The sequence below is a fragment of the Tursiops truncatus genome, chromosome 10, assembly GCF_011762595.2.
Source record: "Tursiops truncatus isolate mTurTru1 chromosome 10, mTurTru1.mat.Y, whole genome shotgun sequence".
In the NCBI taxonomy this organism is placed as follows: domain Eukaryota; kingdom Metazoa; phylum Chordata; class Mammalia; order Artiodactyla; family Delphinidae; genus Tursiops; species Tursiops truncatus.
The window spans coordinates 102,233,803-102,255,995 of NC_047043.1; the positions used below are offsets into that span (position 1 = coordinate 102,233,803).

At 59.1% G+C, this 22,193-nt stretch overlaps 1 protein-coding gene across 2 annotated transcripts in view; it reads right to left on the bottom strand.

The window, feature by feature from the left end:
• Positions 1 to 22,193, bottom strand: part of CHCHD6 (coiled-coil-helix-coiled-coil-helix domain containing 6) — a 125,999-nt gene that overhangs the window by 14,486 nt on the left and 89,320 nt on the right. For both annotated transcript variants that reach the window (XM_033865574.2, XM_033865575.2), the window contains one exon: positions 8,923 to 8,993. In XM_033865574.2, the coding sequence (XP_033721465.1) occupies positions 8,923 to 8,993 (71 nt within the window). The remainder of the gene's footprint in view (positions 1 to 8,922; positions 8,994 to 22,193) is intronic.

Sequence of the window (22,193 nt, forward strand, 5' to 3'; positions counted from 1 at the left end):
GGAAGCCCGTTCACAGCACGACTCCCCATGATCCTGTCCGCAGAACGAGTGAGGTGACATCGTCCAGGTGCCTGGGCCACAGGCAGCATCCGCTGAGTGCAGGGCCTCCCTCCCGTCTGCCTCGCAAGCCCACAGGAGCTGCGGTCCCCGCTCCGGCTGGGCTCACCGTGCGAGGTGTCGTGTGTGACCCACCCTGCACAGGCCAAGCACACACACACCGCACGGGAGGGGCCCAGGCCTTCCTGACGTGGAATCTACGCGGGCTCCTGGGCCTAGCACCGGCAACTTCCTGCCACATCGGCCCCAAGCGAAAGCCGGAGCCCAGTGTCCCCACCCGACCCAGCACTGTTTGGCCCTCTCTGGAATGCATTTTCCCTCCCAAACACTTCCGTTTAATCTGTGTTAGAGATGTGCTATGCTGCACAATCACCCTTCGTAATTTTTCTTAATTCCTCAAGATGCGTTCTGCTACCTTTGAAGAAATGAACACAGCTTCCCTGCTCATTTGTACCATACGGAAAGGGTCATAAATTTTATATCCAAGACAAATGGCAAGCTTTGTATTGTAAAAACCCTATTTTTCCTGTTCTAGCTTCAACCAGACGTTTGGCCTTTGCTTAAATAGGCATTTGGACTGAGCTGCACATGGTTTTGAGCTGATACACAGAAGCTACAGCAACAAACCCTGAGAGCAAAGGCCTTTTGTCACCATGGTTCCCGCCCTACACCCTCCAGCCAGGCCCCAGACGTGGCCGCACCTTGTTTCACCAAGCGGTGTTGCCCTCCTTCTGGGATCTCAGCCGGGGCCCTGAGGACTAGTTACCCTGTAGGTCAGCGTCTGGAGGACTTGACATCGTGAGACTGGGTCAGGGCGGATGGGGCTGCCTGCCCGGGAGTGCTCATACCTGGCTCAAGATCACCTAGTGGTCAGCGTGGCACAGGCTGTGCTGGGCCTCAATGCCCGGTCCCTGGACGGAGGGAGGGGGGCTCTGAAGAGTGAGAGGCACAGAGGAAGGGGCATCACAGGGAGACCAGGGCCCCCTCTGCTTCACGCCAACACTGCCGTCCTGCCGCCAGAAACCAAGATCCAGGCGGAAACAGCGCCGACGGCTGCGGCTAGCATCCTGCATCACCCAGGACACGGTGGGGGACACGCAGTCACCTGGGAACCCCGGAGCCACGTTCAAGATACACGCTCTTCCCAAAACGACTCCCAGATCTGAGCAGTCGTGTCCTTCAAACAAGGAACCATGTGTCATAAACACGTTTTTCTCATCTAGGACCGAGGTGACGGTATTTTTTACTTTTAAACCATTTTATATTTCTAACCCGTATTTAGAAATTCGTACCTGCCTGAGGGAGAAGCTCGTTCACCTGACGAAGGAGACAATGTCAAAGGAAAGAAGGGGGCAGCACACTCCCTCAGCGCAGCTCTGACAAAAGCAGGGCTGTGTCAGTGACGCCCTAGGGGACAGTACCAGCCCTGCCGGGGCCAAGGACCCCGAGGTGACGGCTATGAGCCAATTCACCGGTCGGGCCGCCTGCAGGACAGGTGGGGAGGGAAGCCGTGTGTCAGCCCAGGCGAAACTCCTGGGCAGTGGGACAATGTCCTCACGAGACGCCTGAAGGGCGGTCCATCCACCGCGGGAAATTCACAGAAGACTGGGACGGCCGGAGTCAGAGCGCCACGACCCCGCCAGGAGCGTCTCGCAGGAGCTGGGGCTCGGTCTGCCGGAAGCGCGGCATGGACGGTCAGTGCGGTCCAGCTGACCAGGCGGTGGCAGCGAGCTAGGACGGCGCTGCGGCCAGCGAGGCGCTGCCCACGGGCCCTGTGGTGTCGGGGGTGCCTCCACACGGTGGCTCACGGCCTCCCCTCATTTGTGCGTGTGTTGGGTGGGGGCAGGGGGCAACAGCGGGAGTGACGGCTTGGGGACACTTGAAAGAGTTCCTAGGAATCACGGCCCAGGGTCTGCACCCTCAGCTTCCCGGAGACTGGACTGTGGAGAAGCCTTGGCGTAGTGGCTCTCGGTTCTCTGCGGTCTGACCTCACCAGGAACACGGGGCCTGTCCTGGACGATACAACCAGGATCCACTCCAGCCTGGACCCACAGCCGTGCAGTGAGGGCAAGGGAAGCCCCAGGGTGGCACGTGGCCAGCCCGGACCACAGACGCCGCTTCTCCGGAGGTGGACCCTCAGGACAGAGAGCTCCTGGGTGGGGCGGGTGGAGCCCCCGCCCCTTCAGACCCTGCAGCCTTTCCTCCAGGGGTCTGGAGGCTGCCGGGATGCTAACACGTAACCACGAACCTCTCACGGATGTGCTGGCAGAGGCCGCAGAGATCACCCTTCCTGGAGCCCCCGCCGTGGTCCTGCAGCACCTGGCACCTGGAGACGGTGCGGCGTCCCGGGAGGTCAGCAGAGCCCTGCCCTTGTCGCCGCCGAGGGACGGGAGCCCGGTCCACGGGGCCCGGATCTGAGGGGCTCTGAGACCTACACGATGACCGCTCGACTGTCCCGAGCCCTCGGCAGGGCTGCCTCTCGGGAGGACAGGGCGTGCGGTGCTGGCACAGATGAGCACGCGGGACCCCAAGCAGGGCTTTCTCTCGGGAGGCGCAACAGGGAGGCAACAGACTTGGAAGAATAAGCCCAAGGATGACGCCGCTCAGTGGTGACCCCTTCACTGCCGGAAAAGGGAAGATTCCTCCACTGCAACAGCACCTAATCCCCGGAAGCTGATCTAAAACGTGACACTCCAAGAAAAACGAACGTGGCGCGAAGAACGGAGCCTTTCGGGACGGTGGCTTTACTGCCGAAGCGAGTCATTAACAGAGCTGGGAGGCAGGGCCGTCTCGTCTTTGTCGAGGGGAGGGATTAACAGACTGTGGTCTCTGAGCCCAGCTTCCTGAGTCACAGGTCTCTGAGCAGTCAGAAGGCACCGGGCGGAGGCCAGCCGCCCCTGGGGGCTGCGGCCACGTGGGGTGGGGTCCGCCGGGGACCTCTCGCCCCGCAGGACAGGCTCTGAGCCCACCACCTGCGGTCCTCAGGAGGCTCCCCTGCCCCTCCTGGCTGGGGGCCCCCAGACGCTGTCCCCGGTTAGGAGCCTCCCTCCTTCCTGCTGGACCCTGGCCTCCCACGTGGCGCCTAGCCTGGGGGTCTGCACGGCCCCTTCTCATCTCTCGGTTCTGCTCCGGAGTCAGGGACAGTCCCCAGAGTCTCAACCTCCCTCCGCCCGCTGTCCTACTGTGTCCCCCTCGCGACGCGTTGCATAACTGACCGTTTGCAGGCCGGGGGCCCAGCTCATGTGCAGGGGCCTCGTGTGTCTGCCAAGAGGGAGAGTCACCGGCTGGCGGTGCCAAAGCGGGTCCCACGTGGGCTCCCCACCTCCACCTCAGCACTGGCGCCGTCTCAGCCTCTCCCAGATGCTGCCAGGCATCTTTCTAAAACACGAATCCCTTACAGGCTTTCTCACGGCTTGCCGCTGCCTGCAGGACGCATTCCAATTCTCTCACACGCACAGAAGGCCCTTCACACCTGCGACCAGGCCGCCCTTTCAGCCGCACCCCTTGACACCTGCTTCCCCCCACGCAGGTCCCTGCTTTCTCCGGCACCGCGCCCGGGCCTCTGCCCACACGGCCCTGACGGCAGAGCCGAATCAGCCGGGAAGCCCCGCGGCCTCTGCCCGGGAGGGCGTCATTCACGCGGTGGTAAAGCAATGCTCACACCGGATATACCACGCGGGTGCTCCGGTCCGGGGCCCGGGACACAAAGCGGCAAACACGGCTCCTGCCCACAGAAGCCTGAGGGCCAGTGGAGCACGGTGCGGGGACAGAAGGGGCGCCCAGCAGGGGCCTCGGCCCCAGGTCCACCCCGGCGATCCCAGAGGGCGGTGCCGCCTGGGGAGATGTGTCCGTGCGCCCTGACACGTGGCACCAGCCATGGGAGAGGGTCCAGATCACCGCCACCTAGTCCTGTCTGCAGAGGGAAGGGACGACGGAGAGCCCTACGGGGGCAGCGAGTCACATGGCAAACACACCCAGCCGCCTCTGTGGACGTGGCCCGGGCCGGGGCAGGCCACGGGGAGAGGCCCTGAAGGGGGAGCCCCCCCGCTCGAGGCCAGTCACGAGCAGATCACAAGGAGGCTCTGCCCGGAGAAACCTGGTGGCCACTGTCCGCGGGCCATGGGAGCCAGTCAGCCTGCCAGCCTGCAGCGACTTCTCTGCCGGACGTCTGTGAGTGGGCACCGTGGCCCAGGAGGAAGGAGCAGGTCTGGGCCCCATCGGACCTGGTTCGGATCCCGCGCTACCCCTGCCGTGGGTCCTGAGCACCCGTGGGGACCACTCGGCCCTCGCAGGAGCCTGAGCAAAAGAGGCACCATCCCTGCCCCATTTCCCAGTCCAGGAAGCGAGCCCGCAAGGCGCCAGACGCGGCTTCGGCCCCTGCCACGCGCTTCACACCAGGAGACCCTGAACCACACAGGCTCCAGCACAGCCACCGCACGTGATACCCTTAAAGAAACGGATCACCTGCACTTTGTCTTGTGAATGAATTATTCAATGGGTTTTGATTTGTCAACCTCTCAAAGAGCCAGGTACACCCGTTTAAACCACGTGTTTTGGTAAATTTCTGAACAGACAACGCTCCTTTTAACATTAGGTAAGGTAAGGAAGTCAGAGACAGAAACATCCTCTGAATTCAGGCTACGGGCTACTACAGCAGCACCTGCACTAGAGGATGTTTGAACCCGTCTCATTCAGGATTCAAGCCCACAAGCACCGTCTCCACAGACAATCACCGTTCCATCATTAGGTCCCTGACACACGCAGACGGGGAAGCTCACACACCTGAACGCCAGCCCCTCCCTCAGCTGGGCCCGCGTCAGGCAGGAGCCCGGCCCAGGTGAGGTGGGCAGCCCAGCAGCTGTGTCCTCGCGGACCAGACCTCTCTGGTCGCAGTCCCTGCAGCACGGTGGCTCGGTCCCAGGAAACAGTTAATAGCCTGCGTCTTGCGGCTCCCCTGTGCTGGCCTCTTTGAGGGCCGCCCTCTGCGGGGCCGGGGGCCGTACGAGTTTCCTCCCAGGGGCGAGCCGCTGCGAGAGCAGCTCTGGACGACTCCCCCAGGAAGAGGACAGAGGTTATCATAAACACTAGACGTGACAATAAATGCAGGATGTTCCCCGGGGTCTTAATCTCTTCCTTCAGGAAACCTGAGCAATTCCGCCTTCCGTGCTGTTGTGAGGTAGAGGGTATGTGCGTGCGCGCGTGCGTCCTGGGTTACCTGCTTCTGCCCCAACGCTGGAATCCTTCCGAAGCCAGAGCCCCAGCCTGTGGTGTTGGCCTCGCCGCCCATACGCTCCTCCTAAGGCCAAGTGCTTGCTGACCCCCGAGGGTACACTGGGCCTGGCAGCCTCAGGAAAGCTCGAGAGGCCAGCGTGAAGTTGGGAGGGTCACCGTCCGTCAGCATCTAACACGGCCAATGTGACCCACGGCACTGTTTGCTGCTTGGCAAACTCTAACCCCTTCCTCCCCCAGCCACGGGGGAGTAGCTGGTGGAAGAACTACGCTCTCCTCCAGGAAAAAAAACTTAAAGTTGGACTTTAAACATCTGTGTGAAGGCTTCGAAGGACAAGACGAAGCAGGACTCGATGGCCAAGGCTGTGAGGAGAAGGGAACCTGGAGGTGAGTGTCCATTCCTGGAGCTGCCGCCCCGCCATCCCCCTGAGTTTTCGCCAATTCTTGATGTTGGGCAAACAGCTTCTGCTAAAAGGCAGAGAAGCCAGCAGGGTCTCTGGAGCTCTCTCGGGACGGCAGAGGCACAGCATGGCTGGGACTCCAGGGAGAAGGGAGGCACACTCAGGGGTCTTCCTCCTTTAAAGCATTCTTCAGATCCTTGAGCTCAGGAAGCCTCATGGCAGGAAACTCAGAACCTAAGTAAAAAGCCACTGAAGGGCAGAGCAGAATTCTCAGAAGTTTCATAGAGTTGAGGAGGCAAACATGGGGCTTTCGAGCTCGCCAAGAACAAGGAGCCCTGGACAGCCAGACCCTAGGGACAGGGGTCAGTCAAGAAGCCTGAGCTCCACCAAGACTGCAGGCAGGACCCAGTCAGCTCAGTCCATCAGGGTTTACGTGACCTGCCTTGACACTGGCCCATCCAGGAAGGTGGTGAGCACCTCTGGGGAAGCCTCTGTACCTTCTCTATAATGCCTGGCATTCAATCAAGAATTACCAGGCACACGGAGAAACAGAACCACGAGAAAAAACAGGCAACAGAAACAGACCTGCAGATGACTTCAAAATAGCTACAATTAATACGTTCAAGAATTCATAGTTCAAATGCATATATCGGGAGAGAGAGCAGGCTGGACCTGGCTACAACGTTCCGGGCTCTGGCTTCTGCCCAGTCCCCTCATCCACTCCTCCAGCAGCCCAACGTCAAGGCCCTGAACATGCTAATCGCTTCCTGCCCGGGGCCTCCGCACCTGCTGACCTTCTTTGGAGAAGCCCTCTCTCCCGCCTTGCTTGCTCTGGCCCGCGTCTCGGGTCCTGAGGAGTCAGTTTCAGTGTAGGACACCCCCACCCCATGCCCGCCCGGGTCTGGGGTCTGGGTCGGGGCCTCAGACTGGGCTTCTTCACTCGCTGTCTCTCACGGCTCATCACCGTCATCAGCCATTGTTTGGGCAAATGGTTTCTGTGCAGTTAGTTTTTTGTTTTGTTTTGTTTTTTTAAATGAATTTATTTATTTACTTTTGGCTGTGTTGGGTCTTCGTTTCTGTGCGAGGGCTTTCTCTAGTTGTGGTGGGTGGGGGCCACTCTTCATCGCGGTGCGCGGGCCTCTCCCTGCTGTGGCCTCTCCCGTTGCGGAGCACAGGCTCCGGACGCGCAGGCTCAGCGGCCATGGCTCACGGGCCCAGCCGCTCGGCGGCACGTGGGATCTTCCCGGACCGGGGCACGAAGCCGTGTCCCCTGCATCGGCAGGCGGACTCCCAACCACTGTGCCCCCAGGGAAGCCCACAACAGCTTTCTTAGTGAACTCAATCTACATACTAAATCTGCGCCACGCCACGCCACGCCACGCCACGCCACGCCACGCTAGGTGTGGTGAAGGGACGACTGAATAAACGACCACCAACGCCAACCACTGTCACGCAGGCACGGCAGCAGCCACTGACGGCCCACCGTGGACCTGGGCCCACCCCCAGGTCCACCGTCCACGGGGGTCTCACCTGCGGACAGGAAACCCAGCAGGAGGCAGGGCCGAGGTCTGAGTCCAGGTGTGTCCACAGGGGCCTCCACGGGACAGCAAAGCTGCCGAGACAAACAGTGAGGCCCAGAGGCCCCGAAGCTGTCCAAGCTGGGCTTGGCCCCCCACGTCCAGGCGCGGCTGTGGGCAGGGGAGGGAGCCACCCGACAGCAGACGAGGGGCGCCGACCCTTCAGGCACACGCTCTACAGGGAGCGCCGTCCAGGATGCCGCCGCATGTCCAGGCGCGGCTGTGGGCAGGTGAGGGAGCCGCCCGACAGCAGACGAGGGGCGCCGACCCTTCAGGCACACGCTCTACAGGGAGGGCCGTCCAGGATGCCGTGAGCAGATAGAGTCCCCCCTACACCACACACACCATGGAACCACCGACAGCAGACGAGGGGCGCCGACCCTTCAGGCACACGCTCTACAGGGAGCGTCGTCCAGGATGCCGTGAACAGACAGAGTCCCCCCTGCACCACACACGCCACCCGCCTCTGCCTTCAGAGGGCACGAGAATGAAAAAGGAGGTGACAGTCAAATCCACCCGAGTCCCCCCTCAGGATGGGGCCACATGGTGGGTGACAAAACGCGGCAGCACTGACGGCAGAGCCCTGGCAGCTCTCCAGCTCCTTCCCCTGCAGGTAGGTCGAGATCCAGGGAAAGAGGGCGGGCGCTGCCCACTTCTGGGGGTCACATTCCTGGGTGGCTGTCACCCAACCTCTCCCTGTCACCCACTGCCTGTGATTCCGGTGAGCCGGAATCTCACCTGGGAGAGGTGGGGACCCCACCGGGGCAGCGAGAACGCTCCGTCCTCGGGGTCCCAGGTCTCCGTCGCTCCCCGGGGAGTGGGAGGGTCCCGCTGCCCAGCTCCCGTCACTGCCCCAGGGCTGAACTGCAAGAGAAGATTCTCCTCCCCGCACCCTCCCTTCAGTCAGCTCGACCAGGACCCGCAGCACCTCCCCGGCTTCGGGGTCCCTGCGGCGCCAGGTCTGGACGGGATGTGCCCCCTCCGGGCGCCCCCACGGCTTTCAGCAGCGGCCTCTCACCCCTGGTCCCCCAAACCTCCATACGCCGTCACCTCGAGGTGGCAGAGCCAATCTGGTCCCCCCTGCACTGGGCCTGGGGGGGGAGGGGCAGGCACGGGGGCCCCAGCTGATTGACAAAGGTCGACGGGTCCCCAGGGACACCTGCACACAAGGGACCGGCTCTCCCTTCCCCACGGGGCCCCTGCAGACCTTCCTGGACCTGCATCCGAAGCAACAGGCGCGTCTGCAGCGGACAGGCTGCCGCACCCCTGTTCCTGACGCTCGGCTCCCAGGCCCCCAGCGCAGGAGCAGGACAGGCGGACAGAACACTGGTGCTCAGCCCTGTGCCGCCCGACCCTGTCCTTGCGGAGGCAAGACAGCCCCCGGACCGAGTGTCACGCAGAGGCTCTAGGCTCAGGGCCAGGCCACTCCGGAACCCGCCCAGGGGCGGGGGCGCCAGCAGCACCCCTTCTTGACTCCCTCAGGGGCCTGGGCGCAGCGCCCAGCCCAGCTCACAGGACACGCAGGACCTGGTCCTGGAGTGGCTGGCTCCGCCCCGACCCCCGGCGCGGGGATCTGAGCCCCTCGAGAAGCTTGCGACCAGCCTCGGGGCAGGGAGATTTTACAGATGCAGGCGAGTTCAGGGGGAGGAAGCTCTTACTTGATCGCACCCTCCATCTTCGAGGCTGCCTTGTGGAACTGCTGTGAAGACTGTCTGTACGTCTCGACATTCTGCAACGAGAAAATGGACCCGACGGGTTACCAGACGGAAGCTTCTCTCCGGCCGCAACCCCACCCACAGCTGTGCTGAGTCCACACATGCCGACTTCCTGACCAGGATCGCAGGGAGGGCCCAGCTCCTCATGGACCAGCCGCGGCCGCCAGGACACATGGAGCCCCTGGCTCAGGGGTCACACCCCCGCCACGAGCGAGGCCCGGCCCGCCTGCCCCACCATGTAAATAAAGTTTTATGGGCACACGGCCATGCCCACGATTTGTGACCGCACGGCTGTGGCTGCTCCTGGGCTACGACAGTGTCCACAGAGGCAGCGAGGCCCACACAGCCTAAGACACTCACTATCTTAAAGAAGAAGTTTGCCGTTCCTTCGTCTGGTCCAACCCCATCTTTACGTGGACTCTGCTGCCCAGAGATGTGAAGCAACTTGCCCGAAGCCACACAGCAGGCAGCGGTGCCGGGACAACAGCCCAGGACCCACGCACTGACCAGCACTGCCAGGCAGTCCCAGAGGCACGTGCTGCCCTCCTTCCGAGGGCACCCCGTGTGTGCTCAGGGCCGGCAGTGTGGGGACGGCAGCAGGACAGAGCTGGGCTGGAGCCTGGGGCCACCGCAGCATCCTTCCGGTCAGTCACGCCACTTCTTTGTGCCCCAAGGCGAGTGGCTTCAGGCCACCCAGGCCCAGCACCCCGCATGCCACGTCTCCAGAGGAGACCAACGTAAACACAGCTGCCCCCCAACACCAGCTCCTGGCCGAGCCCCGTGAGGCTCACGGGTGGACCCAACATCTCCAAGGACGCAGGCTCGAGGACGAAACCACCCAGAGGAAGCCCGACACGGGGCTGGCGTCGGACGCCCCAGCAAGATGCCCTGTGGAGCTGCTGGGCCCACACAAGCCTGGGGCAGCCCCTTCCCACCACAGATGGGCAAACGCAGCTTCAGGGCTCCCGCGGGGGCCGGTCAGTCAGGCCCTGCAAGCAGCCAGTGAGGCAGGTGAAGGGACCCGCGGAAGTGGAGACCCCACGGCCTGTCGGCCTCCAAGCCCGGCTCTCCCACTCCACCTCCACTGAGTACACAGGGAGCCTGGCCCAAAAGGAACGAACCAGTCGGACCAGAACAGGTGACAGGTGCCCAGATCAGAGCCGTGCGGGGCAAGCGCCGTACCCCATGGGCCCCATCATCCACCTGCACGGAAGGTAACCACGGCAGGCGCGGGGAGCACGTCCCCGAAGCACCTGCAGGGCATCGAAGGCGGAGTCTGTACCCGGGTTGGGGGGGCAGAACCAGGCCAGCAGCCCTATCCTGGTACCACGGCCTCTGGGAAGGGCCAGCTGGGAGGGACGCGGAAGGGTGTTCCGAGGCGCAGCTCAGCCCACGAAGGGCAGGGGTTCTGCTCTGGGCTGTGCTGGGGCGAGCCCGCTGCCGGGCTGCCACCCCCAGCTGCAGACTGAGGCCACCCCGCCGCTCCCTGGCATGTTCCCCACCCCTGAACCAGGGAGACAGCCGAAGCCCCTCTGATGGTCAATGGGAGCTGCGAACACCCAGCGCACAACAGGCATGAAATAAATGGGGGCTCTCCGCACCCAGCCCGGCTGCCCCCCTCCACAGGGACGTGCTGACGCCCAGCCGTCCAGCCCTGACGATCCAGCCAAGAGATTCCAACTCCACCTCAACCAGTGGATGGTCAACCAACACTGACCCTGGGGAGGGAGTAAGGACACAGGTGAATCAGGCCCGGCCCTCTCCGCTGAGCAGACGCTCTCCTGGGATGGCCATGTTTTAACGCTCTCTGCACGCGGCGTCTGCTCTTTGGGTCACTTCCTCCCTCGAACCCTGTCTCCTAGCCGTCAGGCGGGCAGCCCTCCCCGCGGGGCGCCGAGAGGGGCGGGCTCAAGGGACGAGCGTACCACCCACACGCCACCACTGCCTCTTCTGAAGTCAGAGCCCCCAGCCACGCTGCCCGTCCCCTCCCGCAGACAGCCTCGTGGCTGAGGCCTGCCCTCCTGGGAGAGCAGCCGAGCGGTCCCTTCCCGGGGAGCACCCGCAGCCCAGGTGGGACCCTGCACCTCCACGCACCGCCCGGCTGGGGAGACCTGCGTCAGTGGCTGCACTGACTGCGACCTCAGCCTGAACCTGTGGTCGGTGAGGCTAGTCGCAGGAAGTGCCCGCGGGCCAAGAAGTGGTGGTAACCCCAGCGCGGCTTCCTCTACAGCCTCAGGATGACTCAGAGGACAGCCCCCGCTGCGCCCTCTGCGCCTCTAACCAGCCTGAGCAGGTCAGGCACCGCCAGCGACCCCCTGCCCCCAATGCCCCCCGCACGCGCCCACCCGGCTTCCTGGGGCCGTTGGAAGCCGTGCACTCTGAGGCCTCAGCCAGTGAGAGCAGGGCCCTCGCAGACTCCACCAAGGGGCTTCTGGAAGGACCGGGGGCCCCCCACCAAGACCCTGCTGAGCGCTGAAGGTCCCACGGCAGCCCGGCCGCAGGCAATGGGGCCGAGCAAGGCTCCACTCTTCAGGGTGTGAGGAGTCGTGGGGCGGCCGCGTGGACGACACAGTGACCCCCGCAGCCCCGCTGCCCCCTGCTCCCCCCAACCAGTGATCTCTCCTCCCCTAGATTCAGACCCCACGATTTCAGGGCCCCTCCTCCCCCTCCAGCTGCTGCGAGCGAGTCTGAAACCAGAAGACCCGATCTCGATTAATTAAGCCTGCCATTAAAAATTAAATAACGCGAGCGAGAAGGTGTGAGCCTTATCTCAACAGGCTTCAAGAGTCCCCGTGTTTCTTCAATTACTTCCCAGCAGTTTTCATATTTCATACTGTCTGATTTCTCCAAGGGCCTGGATTCTGGAGATCAAAAGAGAGGGCAGGGGGAGGAGGGAGGCTGGGGACCGAGGCGGGCTGTCCGTCCCCACCGCAGCCAGGACGGGGGGCCCCTAAGGCAGAGCTCGGTCTGCCGGCCCGGAGGGGAGCCCCAGGAACGGTGAGAGGCCGCCGGGCCATGAGGGTGGGTGCAGGCCGCGGCGGGGCGTCTGGCTCCCTGGCTTCTGTGTGAAATAAAGACGGTCCCAGAGCGTCCTCCATCCAGCGCTGTGGGAATTGCTACAAAATGCCGCTGAAATGGCACATAAAAAACGCTTAGAGCTGGTGGGGTCTGGCACAGAGGAAGCAAAACACGTCTTAAAAGCTTAACACCCAAATGCGCGTCAGCCAAGGGAAAGAGAGGCGAGCTCCACCACGGGAGGGGTTCTCAGCCCCTTTGCCTGACCTAGCCCCAGAGCCGCCGGCGGTGCCAGCACAGAGCGGCCCCACCAGGAGCGGCTGAAAAAGGGGGGCAGGCGCAGATCCGCTAGGGCACATCAAAAGCGTGAGCAGGACGCGGCGTCTGTCTGGTCAATGGAAGTCTCTGAGCTGCCGCTCCGTGGACGCAGCCCCACCGGGAGCTCGCAGACCGGGCGGGGACGAAGAGCAGGCTGGGGGCCAGGCCCAGAGAGGCCGCAGGGGCCACGTGAGGATCGAGAGCTTGGACCCCTCCCCCAAGTGAGAGCACCTTAGCAAACACTTCGGGAATGTGTGAGAGAGACAGTCACTGGTTGTGCTCTGCGGCCGTGAGCACTGAACCATCAACCGGGGACACAGGGCCCACGGGGTTCAAGTGGACCCCCATGCCAGGCGCTGTGGCTGGGACCAGTCACCAGACTGGCCCTTCACACCCAGAGCTATGCTTCCGGTAGGAATGTCTATCCCTCTGCCGGGTGCAGACAGATGGTCAGAGGCAGACGATCCCGCCCAGGGGCCAGAACCTCGAGGGAAAGAGGCAGGCCCCAGAGCCGACCCATCAGCTTCCCGTACGCGCATGCCTCCGGCAAGGGATCCAACGTACCGAGGGCCACGCAGACTGGGCTCAGAGCAGACACGCGGTTGTGCCTAGAGGCACCTGAAGGCCCAGAGCCGGGAGAGTTCCAGCAAAATCCGGGCAGCTGTCGGAGCCGGGGCCGGGGCTCAAGGAAGCACCAGAATCTGCAGGGAGCAGAGTGAGGATGGGAGACCCCAGACCCTGCGGCTCTTCAACACGTCCAGGCAGTCATCAGGGGTACAGAACGCTCACCAGCCTAGTTACCAAAGGCTCTCCAAGCCCACGGGAACGCAAGGGCACGTGGAGAATTGTAAGAAGTCCACACAGTCAACATAAAGCTTTGAAAGCTGCTGGGCGTGCAGTCGGTGACACAGTAGGTGAAGGGACAGAAATTCCGTTTCGTTGAGGGACTGAACAGCTGGCTCTTTGTGAAGCCGGTTCAGCATCTTTGCCCCTCCCGCGCGTTGGTGCCGGCCCCCTCCCCAGTCGCCAGACCCCACCCCGACCCCACTCCTCCCTCGCTCTGCTCCTTCCCCCGACCCCCTGGCGCTGCCCTTTCAGCCAGTGTTATTGCTAAAAATGACCCAGTGAAGCTGGCCGGCTATGCCCTACTCTGCTGAGTGGAGAAGACACCCCTTTCCAGACTTGCTCCGGCACTCACCCAGCATGGGTAAGGGCCAATCCTGCCCCCACTGCCTGCCCTCAGGGATGTCCACTGAGATCCTTTCAACCCCGGGGTCCCTCCCCTCCACCATTTCCTCATCCCCAGGCACACCATCCAAACTCATCCAAGGCCACCTTCCCCAGGGCCACACCCAGGGCTTCCCACCCTCCAGGAGAGCCTTACCTGGGATCCCAACTGCAACCTGACAGCCCCACCTAGGGTCCTCAAGCAACCAGGACAGTCCCGCCTGTGATCCCCCCTCTACCCCACCCCCCCCCCGGAAGGCCCCACGTGGCACACCTACCCTCTAACCCCACTGACCACGCCTTTACCCTTCACCCCTCCCACACCCTCCTGTCCTCACTTCCGCTCCCTCCCTGGTCCCCTGCTTTGCCCTCCCTGGGCCCTGCTTCCAGCCCCTCCCATCACACCCTGCGACCCTCAGCTCTCACCCAGGTACCTCTGCACCCGGTCACACTCCAGGCCTGGCTGATCCAACCCACCTGCCGTGTCCGCCCCTAGGCCCAGGAGACCCCACAACGAACTTAGGCTCCAACCTCAGGTGAACCTTCCCCACAGCCTGTAATTCTTGAAATTCCAGGACAGCTGCCCCCACCAGGCCTGTTTCCCAGCCTGAGCTCCTGCCGTGGGCAGATGGCCACTTCTCGACCCCAGAGACGTCGGAGGCTGCAGCCGGGCACAAACAGGAGTCTTTCCCCAGGGCCAGGGTGCCTCTGCCTTCGCCCACCCCCGCCAGGCCCCGGGTCCCTCGGGCAGCGATGGGCCATCTCTGGGGCTCCGAGGAGGCAGTGACCAGCAGGCCATGGCTCCTCTGTTTCTTCCTCTCATTTATGAGTGCCTACTGTTTACAGCAGTAAACGAGAGAGGTGCAGCCCTGGCCTTCGCAGAGCTAGCCGCCAGGTTCCGGCAAAACAACAATCCTACTCAGGAACCAGTGCCAAAAAGACACGGCAGGGTAGGGGTAAGGCACAGCCAGGAAGGCCGCGCTGTGGACAGCGTGGGTGGATACCTGAAGGCCATGAAGAGGGAAACGAGGTTCGGGGGAGGCTTAGGCTGGGACCACCGCGGCGCGCTCTTGGAAAAGCAGGGGAGTGTGGCTGGAAGTCGGTCAGCTGATGGCTGGACCGGGGCCCGGCCACCTCACACAGGGCCTGCTTCAGGGCTGGCAGGAAGCCGGGGGCTGGACAGGGGACAATGCGGTCTGATCTCCATTCTGGAGGGACCACTGACTGTGCCCTCAGAGTCGGGGGGTCAGGACCGGGGTCAGCTCCTGGGGGGGGCGGGGGAGGGGGGGCTGCGGAGAGTGCAGAGGAAGGGGCCAGGCGGGCAGCACAGCCCTCACAAGGCAGCCAGCCAGGCCTTCTGCGCTGGTTAGCTGGTGTTTACTCTTCCAGACACACGTTTGGCTACTTGAATATCTAAAGAGTGTGAAAACAAAATACAGAGCACAATAGAAAATAGAAAGGAATTTTAAAAATGAAGGGACATGAATTTTAACTCCACCTTTGTGGCTTACTGGTAACCCGATCCCGAGCAAAGGGCCCCAGAGTCAAGGTCTCAGGACCGCCCCCCGCGGGCAGTGACTCAGGCCACAGGGGTGTTGACCAGGCGCCCCGGGAGGCAGGCTCCACACGCACAGGTCCTCAGCACTGAGACTCGGCCCTGGGGCCAGAGGGCGCTCCCGGAGGAAGCTACAGGCTGGACGCCCCGCTTCGCAGAACCTCGTCCCCCACCCCCGCCCCCGAAAGCTGAAAGCCTCCCCGCCCTCTGGCCAGTCGGGCGTGCGGCCCACGAGGCCCGGCCCATCTGGGGACCCGCGGCGGCAGCACCGCCGGCTCGTCCGGCACGGGCGGACCGCTCCAGGCCTCACCGGCGCCACGGAGCACGAGCTCCCGGGGGACCTGAGTGCCTGGGACACCTGGGGGGCGCAGGTGCACGGAAGCAGGGCCCCCACGGGCACCACAGCCGTTTCCTAAAATCCCTCCGCGGCTCCCGCTGTCCTCACCCGTCCCCGAGGCCTCGCACCCGCGGCAGCTCGCTGTGGCCCTCAACCCTGGAGCCACGGGGCCGCCTGAGCCCAGCCCGTAGGCTGCTGGGTGGTCTGGGATGGGGCCCCAGCGTCGGTGTTTAAGGAAGATCCGGGGGTTCCCTGGGCACCCAAGGTGGGAAACACTGCTCCAGGTCCCGGAAACCCTGAGGTTACGCCTGCTTTGTCACTGACCAGCCTGTGCCTCCGCCTGTGGCCCCTGCTCCACAAAGAGCTGGGAAATCTTTTATTTCAAAATTAGAAACTACAGCGGGACACTAAAACGTGGTCCTTTGTATTAAGTGTCCTAGCTGCTTGATATTTTGTGGTTTGAGAAGTTTTCAAAGAAAATCAAAGGAGGAAAGAGGGCTGAGAAAAAGGAAGAGGAAAAGGGGAAGTCTGGCGACCTTCGCGCCCCCGTCTCACGGGCCCCCTTGGCTTCCAAAGTAATTGGAAACACGTTCGGCCCCGTTGTCAATCCTGCGGAAACGCCAGACCTTTTGCTTCTCCTAAACACAGGTGACTTTTCTTCATGGTTGTCACCTCCTCTGATTCCAACTTCTAATTTTAGAACAGTTTCAAAATGTTGGTAGACAGCAGGCTTTGCGGGGATAATATAGCTCAATGTATATAAGGTACAAATTACCTAAGTTAAAAATAATTCTCTCCTTTATTGCAAAAATGACTAACTCAACTCAAGTACCGTAAAGGTTCTTGCTAAGTGCTTACTAAAGGTTCTAAGAGACTCTGGGAAAAGAGTTCTTTTCTTTTTGACTTCACCTACAGGAGAGGGAATTCGCCTGTGACGAGCCCCTACTGCACGCCAGTCCCCAAGTGCTGTTACACAGTTCACGTTGTTTGTTCTGCAGGCAGAGTCTGAGGCTGGGAGCTGGACCCAGCAGGCGTGTCTGCCCAGAGCCTCCTCCATGGAAGGATTAGTCCAGGCGCTTGACACAAAGAGACGAACAGATGCAAATGAGGGTTTTGGTCCTTCTACAGAACGAATACCTTGATGAGCTGAGACATGAACGAACACACACCTGAACCACCGGTATGTGTTTGCTCTCCGGGCTGTGCAAATGCAGACAGGAAATGTCACAGCACCGAAGAAATCCACACAGGTTCTCACGGAAGCCTAAAGTCTGGGGGCTGCAAAAGGGTATTTTCTAAAAGGTCCTATTCTCATACCCGCAAATAGAGCCCAACAGCTTATGGGCTGTAGAGACAGCTCGTAAGCACGAGCTCCTAAATGAAACAGGCTTGGAGTCGGGTGGTGCTGGGCTGTGCTCGGAGGAGTGGGAGAAGACCAAGAATAAACGAATAAAAACACCAGAAATAAGTAAGGTGCATTTAAAAAGATCGTCCTCTGGCCTGAGCCGCACGTGGCAGCCGCCCTCGGGGGTCAGGGGGCCATCTGCACGAGGAGGGACAGAGGCCAGCACAGCTACTGGGGACATTTGCTGCTGCGTGGGAGGGAGTGACACCCCCTCACAACCACCGGGGGAGACAATTCCTGACGTGTCACCCTCGGGGGCAGCAGTCAGTGCTGAAGGAACGGGAGCTGTCGTGACCACTATTATTACCAACAAGTGATCTGTTGAGGAAATTAACCTACCAGCTTCTGGAACCACGGATCGGGAGCAAGGGGGGGTCAGTGTTCACGGCAGCGGGACCCCAAGGCTGCAGGACCCCAAGGCGGCGGCAGCTGATGGGGGGGGCTCCAGGACCTGGACCCCCAGGCACTCTGTTCTCCCAGGGAGCTGAGTCCACCGGCCACAGCCCTGGGGGCCGGCAGCTCCCGGCAGAGCTCCGGGCGCAGAAGGTAGAACGGCCCCAGGCCAGCGGCTGGCAGGCGGCAGGGGCGGCTCTTGTCCCCCCACCAACCCCAAGCCTCGGGCTGGGGTGGCCAAGCCAGGTCACGTCCCTTCCCGCCACCCGCAGGCACCGTGGGGGGAGCAGGGGGGCATGGAGCCCAGGGCAGGCCCCACTGCCCTCCTTCTCTGCTCTGACTCAGCACTGATGCCCGGACTCCGGGGCCATGCCCAGGGCCCTTCGGTCCAGCCTGATGCCCTCTGCTTCCCCCAGGACCGCCCTTCTGGAAGATGCCACGCAGCCACTCCTCCCCGCCTGCTGATCCCGCCCAGGCCGCTCTGCTGAAAGGGTGAAGTTTTGCACCTGAAGGAACCTCGACCCTCCTGCAAAGAGCAGCCCTGCAGCTGCCTTTTCTTCCCCTTCTTCCTTTAACATCCTCCTGTTTCCTTCCATCCTCCTGGAAACCTTACTTCTGCTGCTCAGGGGGAGAGTGTGGCACAGGCTTCTTCCAGCGCTGCGTTCAAATCTCGCACCTTGGAGAAGAGTGTGACAGTCACCAGGTGCGTATCACCCGGACTCACCGCTCGCTGGGGCTCTGCCCATCCACCCACTCACACGCTCTTTCTGGCTGAAGCCACTTGACTTATCGACATTTTAGTCATCATGACCTTTTGCCCCTGAACACTTCAGCTGCATCTCCCAAGAGCAAATTAACTCTGATACTCTGAGTAAACACTAAACAACTACCACAGTCAGGACCCTTCACATCAACAGGATAATTTTCTAATACATAATCTGTATCTGACTGTTTCCAACTGCCCCAGGAAACGCCCCCAATCCGGGACGCAGGCGAGGGTCACAGGTCGTGCCTGGCCGACATGGCCCTGCCCGCCCTTCAGTCTAACCTGCTCCCACCCTCGCTTGGCCTTTCAGGACATTGATATGTTTCACGAAGCCAGGACAGTTGTTTCAGAGAATGTCCCTCAGTTCGAACACTTGTTTTGTCATGATTAGATTCAGGTTAAAATTCCTGGCGGAGAGACGGCAGAGGTGAGGCAGCCGTGCAGCCGTGTCCCCCATCGACACGTCAGTGTATGAGGTCACGGGACACTCCTCCTCTGACCCTGGTTACTTTGTGGCTGCTTCAGAGTGACATCACGTGGCTTTGGACGTGGGAACGTGAACACCCGGCACACTGGCGCCTCGCTCTCTGGGAGGAAGCCTGGAACGGCCCACCCGGAAGGGACACATAAATGATTCGGCCAACAGTCCAGCGAAGCCCCAGCACGGCCACATCAACTGCCAGGGGTGGGGGGAGAAGGGTCCAGATGGTTCCAGCCCCCAGCCACCATATGGCCCCGGCAAGGCCCCTGACTTCAGGAAACAGAGCCGAGCTGTTCCCGTGTCCTGTCTGAGCCCCCGACGCTCAGAGCCCGTGACCCTAACCAACGGCTGCTTGATGCCTCTGAGTTTCGAGGTGATTTGCTATGTAGGAACGTAGACCTGCGACCACACCCCTTCCCTCGACAACAAACACGTGACCTGAAGAGTGATGCTGTAAGAGCATGGTTACCCTGCTTCCCAACAGTCATGGTTTTCGCTGAATTGATTATTATTACAACAGTGGCAAATGGGTGACTGTCTATCGTTCTCTCCACATTTATTAGTTGTTGTTCCTTCGTAAAGACAGTTTTCCTCTCCTTTCCTCCTTTTGATCCTGTATGTTTTTATGTCAGTTTGGACTTAGATTCTCTTTTTAAAATCCAACGTGGTATCATCCATTTCTGTCATCATTATTGTGTCGCGCAGACAAGGTGTCCGAACTCGGCTCGTGGGACCTCTTTCAGGCCGTCTCCTGGGTCCCGTATAGACGCACATGCCCTCATGTGCGTGTTCAGAACACTCCTCACTTTTTCACAAGATAAGATGTTAGCCACCCCAGTAGGTACTCAGCGACGTCTAACTGCAGGTCTAATTTGCATATCCAATAGCTAATGATGGTGAATGTCTTCTCATGTGCTTATTTGCCATCTGCATATCCCCTTGGTGGATTTTTCTAATTGGATTGTTGGTTTTTACTTATTTATGTTTTGCTGGTGCATTGTGACAGTATTTTCTATGTTCTAGACACCAGTCCTTTGCTTGGTGTGTGGTTTGTAGATATTTCTTTCCCCGTCTGTAGCTCCCCTTTTCATCTTCCTCACAGGGCCTTCCACAGAACGAAAGTCTTTAATTTTGACGAGGTCCATTGTAACGTTTTTTCCTTTTATGGATCCTGCTTTTGGTGCTTTTAATCTCAGTACCAGATGTTGTTAGTGCATAGCAATCTGTAATGCAGTTGGTTTTCGTGTGCGGGTCTTGTGTCTGGTGACCTTGCTAAAAGCCTGTATTAGTCCTAGGGTTTCCTTTTCTTTTTTCTTGGATTCCTTAGGTCATCTATGCAGATGATCGTATCCTATGCAAACAGGGACGGTTTTATTTCTTCCTTTCTAATCCACAGCCTTTAATTTCTCTTTCTTCTCTTACTGCAGAGGCTAGTGTCTCACTGGTGGCGTAACTCTAACCCTACTTTAAGTGAAAGTGGTGACAGCCACCTTGTTGCCATGGTGGGGCGGGGGGCGTTCAGAATCTCATCCGTATCTCTGGTGTCGGCGGTTCTGGTACATGCTCTTTAACCAGTTAAGGTAGTTCCCTTCTATTCCTGTTTTTCCAAGAGTGTTTATCATGAATGGGAGGAGATTTCTGTCAAATACTTCTCTGTATCAATTAGTATGATCATATGTTTTTTCCCTTAGCATGTTGATATAACGGATTTCATTGATTTTCAGACACTGACCCAGCCTTGCACACCCAGAATAAACCCCACTTTGCATAACATGGTGTATACACACATAGTGTGTAATTCTTTTCATACATTGCTGGATTTGGTTTGCAAATATTTTGTTGAGGATTTTTGTGTCTAACTTCACGAGAGACATTGTAGTTTTCTCTTGTCTTTGGTTTGGTAACACTGCTTGTCTGACAAAGTACTGAATAATACTGGCCTCATAAAATGAGTTGGGAAGTTTCCCCTGAGCTTCCATTTTCTAGAAGAGATTGCGTAAAATTGGTTTTAATTCTTTTTGAACTGTTTGGTAGAAATCTCCAGAGGTGCCGTTTGGGCCTCGAGATTTCTTCTCCTGGAGTCTTAAAGTCATGAAGTCCATTTCTTCCGTGGTTACAGGACTTTTCTGTTTATCGGTTTCATCTTGGCTGAGTTTTAGCAGTTTGTGGCTGTCGAAGAGCTGTGGAATTTATGAGCATAAAGTGGTGTCACTTCATTCCCCCCCAGTGGCCATGGACTCTGGGGGGGTCCAGCCTGCTTCACTGTGACGGGGGTGACCTGCGTCTTCTCTACACCTTTGTCAGTCTTGCTGGAGTTTTATCAATTTTATCCAATTGTTCCGAGAACCAGCATTTTGTTTCATTAATTCTCTTCAGTGTTTTCCTATTATGATTATATTTTCTGTTCTTATCTTTTATTATTTCCTTCCTTCTGCTTGCTTTAGGTTTATTTTGCTGTTCTTTTTCTAATTTCTTGAGCTTTTAATTTGAAACTTTTCCTCTTTTCTAATTTAGGGATTCACTGGTATAAATTTCCCATTCAACCCTGCTTAAGCTATATCCTATATATTTTGATATGTGGTTTCCATTCTTTCAAATTTGTTAAGGTTAGTTTTAGGGCCCAGGATATAGACTCTCTTGGTCCCACGGGTGCTTAAAAAATATATGCATTTTGCTATTGTTGGAGTATCCTTTATATGTCAGTTAGATCCTGCTGGTTGGTTGTGTCATTTAGACCCTTTATATCCTCGACAACCTTCTGTCTAGCACTTCTATCAGTTGCTGAGAAAAGGGGATATTGAGGTCCCCAAAATATTATTTCAGGTTTGTGCGTTTCTTTCTGCCCCGTCAGTTTTGGCTTCACATGTTTTAGGCCTCTCTTCTTCGGTGCATACACACTTAGGATTACTATGCCTTTCTGGTAGACTGATGCTTTTATCATCATATAACACCCTTCTTTGTGTCTAGTAATTGCCTTTGCTCTGAAGTACTTTATCTGATATTAATGACCACGCCTATGTTTTTCTGGATCGATGTTTACATGACACGTTTTTTTTTTCTTTTTTTTTTTTTTTTTTGCGGTACGCGGGCCTCTCACCGTTGTGGCCTCTCCCGTTGCGGAGCACAGGCTCCGGACGCGCAGGCTCAGCGGCCATGGCTCACGGGCCCAGCCGCTCCGCGGCATGTGGGATCTTCCCGAACCGGGGCACGAACCCGTGTCCCCTGCGTCGGCAGGCGGACTCCCAACCGCTGCGCCACCAGGGCAGCCCGACACATCTGTTTTTCACCCTTTTACTTTCCATCTATGTCACCGTATTTGAATTCTCTTATAGGCGGCAGAGGTGTGTGTGTGTGTGTGTGTGTGGCAACCTCGGCCTTCTCACTGGTATATTTAGACCATTTACCTTTAAGGTGATTACTGACAGTTAGAGCTTAAGTCTTCCATCTTGTTACATGTTTTCTGTTTGTTCCCTCTGTTCCTCCTCCATTTCTCTTTTCTTGTCTTCCTGTCAGTTAAACATTTCATCAGATTCCATGTTGATTTATTAATAGTGTGTCTGAGTCACTGCTTCACCTAACTTTCTCAGTGGCTGCACTGAGCATTACAATATATACATGTGATGTACAACCTGCTGCTGCTGACGCTCTACCGCTCAGGGTCAAGTCTGCAAGCCTCACTTCCACTTAGGCTCCTCCAGCCTCTCCACTTTTTAAAGT